General features: G+C 26.0%; 1 protein-coding gene across 1 annotated transcript; it reads right to left on the bottom strand.

Moving 5' to 3' along the window:
* Positions 1-3127: 3127 nt before the first annotated feature.
* Positions 3128-11510, bottom strand: LOC101265450 (oxysterol-binding protein-related protein 4C). The gene is made up of 7 exons (XM_010325053.4): positions 11214-11510; positions 7692-7850; positions 6125-6370; positions 5102-5198; positions 4673-4961; positions 3933-4035; positions 3128-3443 (listed from the first exon to the last, which is right to left on the bottom strand). The coding sequence occupies exons 1-7, from the start codon at positions 11214-11216 to the stop codon at positions 3189-3191; spliced, it is 1152 nt and encodes a 383-aa protein (XP_010323355.2). The 5' UTR covers positions 11217-11510; the 3' UTR covers positions 3128-3188.
* Between the last annotated feature and the right edge of the window lie 432 nt (positions 11511-11942).

Below are 11942 nucleotides of genomic sequence, written 5' to 3'. Positions count from 1 at the left end.
TGAAAGTGTTATGTTGTTGGACTAAATACAAATACCTTTATAATAAATAAAAAAAATTCCTTTTATGTACATAGAAAATAAATAAGATACTCCTAGAAGATAAAATTTATCCTTTTATGTAGATAAAAAATTAATGAGTACTTGATCCATCTCATTAATTATATAGATAGAAAATTAATTAATGTTTCATCCATCTCAATTTAGTTGTAGTTGGATGAGATATCAAATTTTAAAAAGAGAGAACAAATTTCAGAACTTATGATCTAAATAAGATATAAATATTTGTGGGACTATCTATAATCTTATTAAGGGTAAAATGAGAACTAAATTTAAATTGTTATTAGTTTTTTTTTAAAAAAAAATTTATTAAAAAAATGTGTCAAACTAATTAAAACCGAGACATATGTCACGAAAAATTCGAAGAAATAATTAAACAAATAATTATTGAATTACCGACAAAGAATACAGCAAAGTGGTAAATACTTCATCATTTTTAGCTAGAAATTTCTTAGATTTGAACTCTACTAGATACATAATTGTTTTTGTAGGGAGTCTTGTTTCCCTTACAACAAATGATATATTTGCAATCGTAAGTTTCTATTTTCCTATCATAGTATCTCATAAGTTATTCTTGGACATGATTTTAAATTCTAAAGAACTCAAATAGATATATATTGATTCTACACTTAAAAATTTAGAATTTTATATATAATTCTAATGAATCAGTCTCAACCGCACTAAATATTATATTTTAGTAGATTTCAACTCGCCTCAGTTCATCTTAATCCGTATAATAATAGGTATATGCCTCATTCGTCTTATTGTCATTCCAATAATTAATCTTACTTGCTTGGTTTTACGATGATCAAATTATCTAATTTTACCTTATCAAAACACAAAAATTAGATCGAAAGATGATGCAACAACATTAATTAAATTAAATTAGAAAAATGAAGAAACTGAATTAAAAAGAAGTTACATCACCATGATAGTAGTGTTGATATTGACTTTAACATTGATTTTATATATATATATATATATATATATATATATATATATATATATATATATATATATATATATATATATATATATATATATATATATATATATATGTATGTATATATATATATATGTGTATATATATACTCCTAAAGATAAAATATTTCCTTTTATGTAGATAGAAAATTAATTAGTACACCCTTTGAGTATATGGTATAGTTTGAAGTTTTTCCATATATGTAAATAGAAAATTAATTAGTACACCCTTTGTCTCAACTATATGATATAGTTTGATTCTAACATCAAACTTAGAAAGAAAGAATAATTTTTAAAATTTATGATTTAAAATAAAGTTATAAGTATTTGTGTGATTATAAATTATCTTATTAAAGGTAAAATAAAACTTTTAAATTTAATTAAATTATTTAAAAATATATAATTTATCATTATTTTGTAGACAGATTAAAAGACATGTCATATATAAATTGGGCGAGAGAATATTTCATCAAAACATTCAAAGAAACAATTAAAAAATAATGAAAAAGGCTAAAAAAAATACCCCTAAACTATCAGAAACAACTCAGATTTATCCCTAAACGATATGATATTTTGGCTCAGAATTATCCTTCCCTTCTAAGTATTAGGTCATACTTACCCTTCTAATTAACACAAGTATGAGAACGCCACATGGACACCACGTAAGCGCTAAACATTTCCCACTTCCACGTAGATCTAATTTTTCCCTCATTTTCGCGACTAGGGTAAGAAACAATTTCACTTATTTCTTCATTTCATGACTTGGTTTCGAAGTTGAACAAATCATTAAAGGGTACTACTAGCCAACAAGTATGGAACTCACCAATTAGTAGCCCTAATTGATTTTCAGATGAGAGTAAATGAGTTGATCCAGAGAAAGGATGACTTGTAACCTATGTTGTGGGACAAAGAATGTCGACAAAGTCACCAAAGTGGGAACTACTTTTTGGATATCATTAGAGAAAGATCGTTTAATCGCTAAAGTGATTCTGATCTATAAGAGAAAAATTTAGAAGGTGTAAAGTTTATATAGCTCACGATGAAAATTGTTAACTTTTGTATTCTCAACAATTTTTCTTTTTACCTATTCTAGTAGTCTTGTGAAGTCTCTTTAAAAGAAGAAGATTAGTACTTTGATTTATACAAATTTCATTTGAACTTTTGTGAATGTTAATAGTACTAGTTAATCACATATAGGTAATTAGGGGTAGTTTTGAAAATTTGTAGCCCTTTCAATGATTTCTTTTTTTTTTGGTAAATATATGAAGAAAAATTGTTGTTTCTTGAGTTACCATATGTTTCTGATTAAAATTGGACTTTTGATGCAAAATGTTGAAAGTCAATGAAGACAAAAATGGCATTACTCCATCTTAATTAAGATGGCCTACTTTAATTTTAATGGGTCCACTTAAATTAAATATAACAAATATAGTATTATTTGAGATTAAATGGTAATTTTATATTTTACATGTATGATGTCACATAAGATACGTATATTTATTTGTTTAATTTTATATAAATTTAACTGTCTGCTTGTGCACACACAAAGTTATAGGTCGTAGTTATCGATTGAAATCAAGTTAAGAATCATGTTTATATATTGATTGGACTTATTGATGAATTTGACCGTTATCCCAACTATTTCTTTAACTTTTAAAAATAAGTTCAAAGAAAAAGTCAATCGACAAAAGCTATTTTGAGCATGTTTTAATTAGCTTATTCTAATATTTAAAATTAAAACATTTTTTTTAAAATTATTTGTGTTTAGGAAAATAAAAATTGTTTTTGACTTGATTTTAAAATTAAAAAAAAAAGCAAAAATAAGTTAAAAGTCATATCTATCTATCTCTCTCTCTCTCTATATATATATATATGAAATAAAGATATTTATAATTCTTGTATATTTATAAGTCTGACATCAATAATTAAAGTTAATCAAACATAACAAAACCAAGTAAAAAAGTACACACTTTCAATTTGAAAATTTAACTTTTTGATTAGGTAAACTTAATTAAGAGTGAGAGAATTAGCCATTGACAATTTCTAGGAATACAACTACATCTACATCTACATAAATAGAACAAATGAATTTAATGATGTAAAATGACCTAAAATTATTATTTAAAAAAATTCTACTAATTACAAGTTGATCAAGTAGGAACAATAATTGGAGCTTGTGGGACCCACCTCTCATTTGGTGTGGACTCCCACCCTAATTCTTTACTATATGATACTCTAAAATGTTTTGGAATCCAATTTTCAGATTTGGATTTTCTCTCTTTTGCAAATTCTCTTTCTTTTTCTTCAATTATTGCCTTTGATTGCTTTGCTTTATCCCAATTTCTTGTTAGGATTGATTGACTCACTTCTGCCCATACAAATGTTGATTCACTTGGCATAACAACCTAATAAACACAAGAAACAAAGTTAGTACATTAGAAGAAACAAAATGTATATATCTTGTGACGAAAAAAAGAAAAATCGTGATAGATTGGCTTTTTCAGCAATAAAAAAATGATGAATCGCTTGAATGGAGTCACATGTGATTTATATAGCCAGCGGCGCTATTTCATGATTAAGAAACAGTTGCAACTGATTGATAATATTTAATTGCAAATCATCCAAAGTACTGATCGTATTAGCAAATTGAATTTGTTTAAAATATTTCACATCGTAGAAAACACACGAGAAGTAATTTATTGCTTCCTTCTTTTAAAAAAAAAATTCTATATTAAACTATTAAATGTTTTTTTAAATAAAATGTCATGAATACAAATTTGTTTTACCAAGAGATTTCAGTGTGTGCATATTAGCTCCAAAATTTCAAAGGTTTTTTTTTTTGAGCAATTTTAATAACAATTTCAATTTTTCTATAAGAATTAAAGAAATATTACCTTTGGATCTTTCACAATTGGAGTCTTCATTCCAGATAGAGATTCCTTTGCATTGTATATCTCATTCACTTTTCCTGTGCTTATATCCTTAGTAGTCACACTTCTGTGGCAACAAAAAAAATTAAAAATTAATTTTTGCATCTTAGATTAAAAATAATTGAAAAATTATTTTTCTAGTCTTCAAATGACATCACATTGACTATCAATCCCACACATGGCTGAATTTAACTTATTTATATCGAGTTTACGTGAATTCAATATTCTAAACTTATAATTTAATAATACTGTAATAATGAGTAGATATAAGCACGTAACTTTAAACATATTTAAAATCTAAGTAAAATTCATAATATTAAAATCTTGCTCCAATACTCACATCATCATCACCCTAACACCCCTACCCCAACTCTATATAGTATTTTCCTAGATTTCATAAAAATATATATTTTGAAAATAAATTTTTTGGTTTCTACTTATTTACCAACTAAAATAATAATAAGAAGAAAACCACATATTTTTCGGTGAAAACATTTTCCTTTCTACCAAACACACCCCTATACCATAAACATTTTTTATATTTTTTAATTTCTGATCAAGCTGTAGAAGATATCGCGAGACAGCATGAGACAAAGTTAACAATACGAGGTACGCTACTGGTTAGTGTAGCTTTTATGTTTCACTAACAAAAGACAAATAATTGGAAGGATGAAGAAAATTTATAATATAAAGTTCAAATTTACCTATCCCAATGTCCATTGATCTCACAAATTGTCTTTGAAGTTGAAGTCACAAAAATCTTGCCTTTAATTGATCTATATCCTTTGTTGCTTAATAAAGAAGCTCCTTTGTAACATAAATCAGCTTGAAGATCACTTTCTTCACACTTAATTGTTACATTTCCAATCCAATCAACACCAGGATATGGTAGAAGTTTAATCACCAATTTTGGTGAATTCATTACATAATTTTCTTGTTTATTTAGAAGCCTCAACACCTTTTTTCCATGTACCTCGGTTTCAATTTTTGTACCTGTGACATATTGAAATCGTCAGTCTTTTAGTAAACGTATATAAATTATGCAAAAACAACTCCAAATTATTCTCTTTCCTTTTTGAAGAAATAATTAGAAAATAATACTTATAAAGATTGATTAAAATAATTAATAGTACCATAGAACTTTGGGACAGGATTATGGCACCATATCATTTCAATATTCTCTTTGTCATCAGTTGCATGAAGAGCAGTCACTGGTGGATGATGGGACACCTAAAATAATAAAACACCAAATGTGAGATCCTTTTATTAAAATAAAATAAAATTCTTAAACTATTATGAAATCGTTGTACGTAATTCTAACAAAAGTAATATCGTACTCAACAAGACTCAAACCCGAACAGAAAAACTAAGCCCAGCTACAATCATCCCATTTTTCATCTCTTTAGAAGAAAGAAGACAACATCAAATACTAAGCCCAGCTGCAACAAGGCCCACCATTTCATGGGTAATGAAAATTCTCACATACTCCTAGATTTTAAAGGGAAAACATACATAAATTCTACTAGTTTAGGAATTAATTACTTAAGATACTTTAGTTTACGATATTACAAATCTTATCAGATTTTTGTCCACCAGATACATTCAGATACATGTATCTCAGGATACATATGATTAAAATTAGGTGTAATTTGTTCTAGGTACATTATATCTATGTGGATTCACATGTATACAAACCTCTCTCGCCACCCTCGCCCCCTCCCATCTCGCTCACCACTCTCCTATGTATGTGGAATACTTTATATATGTGAATCATACCCGATATATACAAATACATGTATATAGTATGTATCTAGTGTGATTCACATGTATCTTGATACATAGCAAACCTCTCTCACCTCCCTCGCTTTCTCCTATTTCGCTCGCCAGTCGCCACTCTCCTATGTATCTAGAATACCATATATATGTGAGTCATACTAGATACATACAAATATATGTATACAGTGTGTATCTAGCGTGGTTCGCATGTATCTGAGATAGATATACAAATCTCGCTCACCTCTCTCCTCATTATAGTGTATGTATCTTGTAGCAAAATACATGTATCTTCCTCAATATATGTCTTAATTAGTGGTAACAAACATAATATTTTAAAAAAAAGTATGTAACTTATTCAATTATAAGAAGATATTTTATACCTGTTCCAAGAGAACATTGAGAGAGGCTTTGGAGACATGATGAGTCTCACCAAGAATAGGATTATATGGAGCCACACCAAACATCAAAGGCCTCAAAGTGGATATGCTCCAACCCACCACTGATTTCAACCTTTCAAGTGAATTCTCCCCTTTTCCACACTTGCTTAACATGTCATTGTTGATACAATACACTGATTCCCCATAACATTGTAGCTGTGATTTTGGGAGGTTGAATAATGGAGGTAGCTGAAATTACATTCCAAACAAAAAAAAAAGTTTAATTATCAATAAAAATAAGTTGTAAAACCTCAAGCATGGTCAAATTGAAGATGATGTGTATAATTAAAGAAGGTGACAGATTAAGCATGATCATACTGAAGATGATGTGTATAATTAAAGGGGGTGACAGATTTTATGTGATTAACTCATCCGCATAGCGAACGCTTGAGAACAGGTACAAAGTTTAATAAGAATTTGAACTAAAAGAATCTAACCGTTTGAACAGTACATTATCATGTGTTCAGGGGCTCAATTAAAACAGACTGTAATTTAAATATCTAAATGAAATATACTGACAAGTTTAAGAGGCTATCGATGCATATACTCCATCATAATTTTGTGACTTTTTGCAATAAAAAAAGAAGCATAGGAATAGTTTAATTATCATCAACAAAAATAAGTTGTATAGTATAACATAGGTACATTCTAGTTGAGGTTGATGTGGATGGTTTTAAGGAATGTAATATATTTTATTAGGTTAATTTATTCACGTAATGGATGCTTGAGAATATACAAAAACTTTTCCAAATTTGAGTCGGGAGTGTATTATAGGAATATTTTATTATATATTTAAATGCTTAATTGAAAAAAGTCTTAATTCAAGTATTTAATCAAAATATACTAGCAAATTTAACCGACGATGATCAAGGTATTCTACATTTCTTTTATTATTTTTGAAACTACCATCAAATAATTCCCGTGTTAACAATTAATTCTAATTAAGTTTTAGTCACTATGCCTAATTTTTATTTTATTTTTGTTTACTATTTAATATTAGACAATGTTCTTTTATTGATTGAATTTTATTGCAATTTCAACTATCATGATTGTTATGGATTAGGTAGATTATAACTTTTTTCCATTTTGTTATTTCTCTTACCTTACCAACAAATGATTCTCAACCTAAACAATTGAAGTAGATACTAGAATAAAAAACAAGTTGAGGACCAAACTAAAAATATAATATCCTAATTAATAATTAATTATATATATTTTATCAATATGGTCGAAAATTTTGTTACGAGTACCACCCCTAAATGGACATTATAGTGCGTGATTTAGATTTAATCGAAGTTCTAATACAAGTTTCGAACATCAGGTTGAAATATCAAAAAAAGTTATATATCCTTTTTAATACTATTTAGTGAATTAAAACAATAAAGATAACGTATAAATTGGTTATCGACTTAGTGTGTTCACTAATGAAAATTAATAAATCGAAGCAGTAATTAAAAATAAAAATCAAATCGAACGAATCGATAAGCAAATATTAAAATAAAAACTTTACCTGAATACGTGTGAGATCAGATCCTGGCCGTACACTGCTGAAAAGGCTTAAAATTCGTTGGAGCAGATTAGGTGCTCTGTAGTCAGCCACATCTGATTCCTCCTCCAATGATAAGGGTGCTGTTAGAAAAACCCTAGGCCCCACCTCTCTTTCTATAACCTACACCCACAAAATTACAAAAAAAAAAAATAATTTTTTTAATACTAAATTTATAAAAAAAAAATATTATAAATTTTCATCAAAAAGAAATTTAAATTAGTATGTTTTTAGTGTCACTATATTATGGTTAGGTGTATAAACAAAGTCGCATAAAAAAAGAAAGTCCGATAAATATAATGATACTAATCAATTAATGATATTTTTAATAGAGCATATGTACGTTGCTTAATAATTGATATCAGAGCTAATGATTTGATGAGACGAGTATGAAAATGTCAGAATGATGGCGAAAGTTCGATTGATGGGAGGTGTGAAAAAATCCAAAAAAGGAAGCATAGAGGAAGTAATAGAATCTTCCTACTTTGTTTGCATCTTAATTACTATTATTTACCAACTCCACCACATAAAAAGGATAATAATGCCTAATCTAAAGTTAATTAAAGTCAAATTAATTAGGTCATAAATAGAGGTAATAACTTTAAAGTCAAATTAATTAGGTCATAAATAGAAGTAGCAAAATCAAATCAAACATGTGAAATCTATTTAAGTTGGGGACGGACTATGGATTAGTTTAATTCATTTCAGTTTAATTCATTTCAGCCTATTAAAAATTAGGTTTACATATACGTAGTTTAAATCGACTCATGAGAAATCTTGTCAAAATTTTATTTAATATGTTATATATACTTATAAAAGAATAGAATAAAATTGTATAAAAGAATAAAATAAAAAACAATTATAATTTAGAAAAACTTAAACATGTTTGAATTACGATTATTCATTTTAATTCAAATAACTTTTAAGCTTCAAATTTTTAAATTTAACAAATATAATTACTATTGAATCTAGCAATGAAGAACATCAAAGGGATGAAAACTAGAGATTTTCTTGTAACTACAAGAAGAAATCACAATGTTTAAATTCTATGTACCGATGGTTACTAATAAAAATAAAATAATAAAATTAATAGTATATTTTATCAACGATAAGAGTAGTGACAAATTATATTTACATTTACAAATAATACAAACTATTTGAAAATAATTTAGTGATAAACTTCATAGTTAATTCTTGTGTTCTTTTAAGCAAAGTGTAGAAATTAGATTACCTAAATGATATTTACATGCATTTTGTACTCTTATAAAAATAAAAGTAGTCATAATTTGATAAATAAAGACAAATTATTTATTATAATAACATGTTAAAATACAATAATAGCATGAGTAATATATACTTCACATATTTAATTTTTTTAAAGTTCAAAGTTTCAAATTATCTAATTAAGCTGAATGATATTACTCCTAGGTAACTGTGCCAACTCTGCCTTAAACATAATTAATCATATTTAAAAAAGTGATTAGCAGAATAGCTAAATTGGTGGAGAAAAATACCCTCAAAAGAAGCAAACCTAAATTAAAAATATCACTAACTTCCAGTAGAAATTAAGCAAAAATATTAATTAATTAGTACTTAACTTAATATTTGTGTTGTTATCCAGGCCTAAATTATTCCAATTGAAAAATATATTATTAAGCATAGTATATATATTGACCTTTAGTAAATGTTACCCTACTTGAGCATTTGTGGACATTTCTTTAAAGGTGTGTTTGGTACCCAAAAAATTAAAAAAAATTCTAGAAAATATTTTTTAAAAATTAAGTAGGTTTTTTATTGATCTTTTAATATTCGGTAAGTAATTAAAAAAAATATTATTTCTATATATTTATATACAATTTAATAAAAATATTTTGGGAGTAGGTTATGAGGACATCGGGTGGGCAGATAAGGAGGAGATAATAGATTTAAAATATCATTTATAAAACTTATTCTTTTTATATTAAGAAAGTTATTTTCTTCTTTTTATATTAGGAAAGTTATTTTCTTTTGTTTTTTATATTAGGAAAGTTATTTTCTTCTTTTTATATTAGGAAAGTTATTTTCTTTTTTTTTATATTAGGAAAGTTATTTTCTTCTTTTTATATTAGGAAAGTTTTTTTTTTATATTAGTAAAGTTATTTTCTTCTTTTTATATTAGGAAAGTTATTTTCTTCTTTTTATAAAAACTATTTTTCCTAACATGCCATCAAACGTGAGAAAAATAAAAAAAATAATTTTCCTCTTCTCCAAATATATGCTAAATTTAAGTTTTTTCGTGAAAAATATCTTAATAGCAGTTTAGATATTTTAAAACCATTTATCACCACCAAATAAAGGGAAGAAAAAAAAGAGAGAATTAAAAAGATGCCAAAAATTTTTAAATATCAAAAAGTGTATCAAACTTTTTTCCTTTCTCCAAAAAATAAATAAATCAAAAAGAGCAAAACAAGAAAAAGTTGGGAAAAAAAAAGGAAACTAAGACGTGCACGAAAAAAGAAAACATCAAAAGAGGAGAAATATTTTTAAAAAAATATCACAATTTTAGTTGAATTTATTAAAAAAATATAAAAAAACATTGACTATTTAATCACTAAACTAGTATTATAGTTTAATTTCAAACATTAATAGATAATGTCGTAGAGTCACTACCCCCCCCCCCCCCCAAAAAAAAAAAAAAGAATTAGCCCAAACCTAGATGAATTTTTTCAATTATCAACAAAATTTGTCAATAATTAAATTCTATCTCTTTTTCAAATAACGAGTATAATAGTCTATGAACACTCGCTCAAACAATTTTAAAATTTATGAATAATTCAAATCAATATATAATCTTATTAGGTTTAAATTTTGAATAAATATTAAATTCACTCGAACCCTGTTAACTTATAAGTCTAGTCTTTCTGAATATATGATGCAAGCAATTTTGTTACAATACTTAATAATAGTAATATCAATATATTTTAGAAATAAATTTAGACCAAAAAAATAATGATACACCAACTTTTGTCGTACTATTTTTAATTTCTCTTTATTAATATTCCTTTTCTATAATGACTAGTCCAAAAAAAATTAAAAATTAAAAAAAAACAAAAGAAAGATTCCCAAAAAAAAAAAAATTACTTCATGTGAGGTATAATTGATCAAAGAAATCAAAATCTAATACTCAAAACATATAATAACAATGCAATCAAGAAATTTCAAGAAAGTAAAATTTCATGAAGATATAACGTGTACACAATCTTCTCTGCATCTAACTAAATTTTAAAAATACGATAACGACAACGTGATTGAATTTGAACAGAGTATTGTACACGCAAATTCATGACATTGAAAAGATAAAAGCAATAACAAGAACAACATATGTAATGTAATAAGATAGATAAAACCGATATAAAGAAGATCATGATGATGTATACGTAATCTTAAAGATCGTGAAAAATTTAAAAATTTACGATATAAATAAAGAGAGGAGGAAGAAGAAGTTACCATTGAAAGATGATGAGAAGAAGTTGGCTAAGAAATAGTTGTTGTTGTGTTAGAGAGAGAAAAATAATGTGAAGTGAATTAAATTTAACAAAAAAAGCAAAAAATGAGAGGTTTATATGGGTTTTGAAGTGCAGGCTACGCGGCTTGTTCCTTCTTATTAGGGCTTCGTTTGTCGTTTAAATTGATTTGAAATTGAAATTTTATTTAGATATTTATATTTGTCTAAAAAAAAAGATTGTAAATATGGAAATTTTAATAATTTACGAAAATTATTTTAGGAAATTTAAATTGTTATTCAATTTTAGTAAGTGAGTAAATCATTGTTTATAAACTGAATAAGGAAATATTCTAAAGGGATGAAATTAAGTAACATAATATATATATATTTATGTTTTTTTATATATAAATATTTTTTTGTGATTATATGTTGTTTTAAACTTTTAAATATGAAATAATTTTATGAAGATTTATTGATTTAACGGATTAATAATTATAGTAATTCTAGCTATTCTATGATGTAATCATTTGGCATAGTACGAACAATCTCTTTACATTTAACATAAATTTATAAACTAAAATGCAAACTTATGACTTGTGTTTTTTATATATTTTTTAAAAAATTATAACTTGGGATTTGAACTCCTAGCTTTTGCGGAATTTCGAGATTTAAAATTGAAATTCAAATTTTTAGATAAATTTCTTAAATAAGCACTTATTTTATTTATTTTA

This window comes from Solanum lycopersicum, chromosome 7, assembly GCF_036512215.1.
Source record: "Solanum lycopersicum chromosome 7, SLM_r2.1".
NCBI classification, from domain to species: Eukaryota; Viridiplantae; Streptophyta; class Magnoliopsida; order Solanales; family Solanaceae; genus Solanum; species Solanum lycopersicum.
This window is presented reverse-complemented; position numbering and strand designations above follow the sequence as displayed.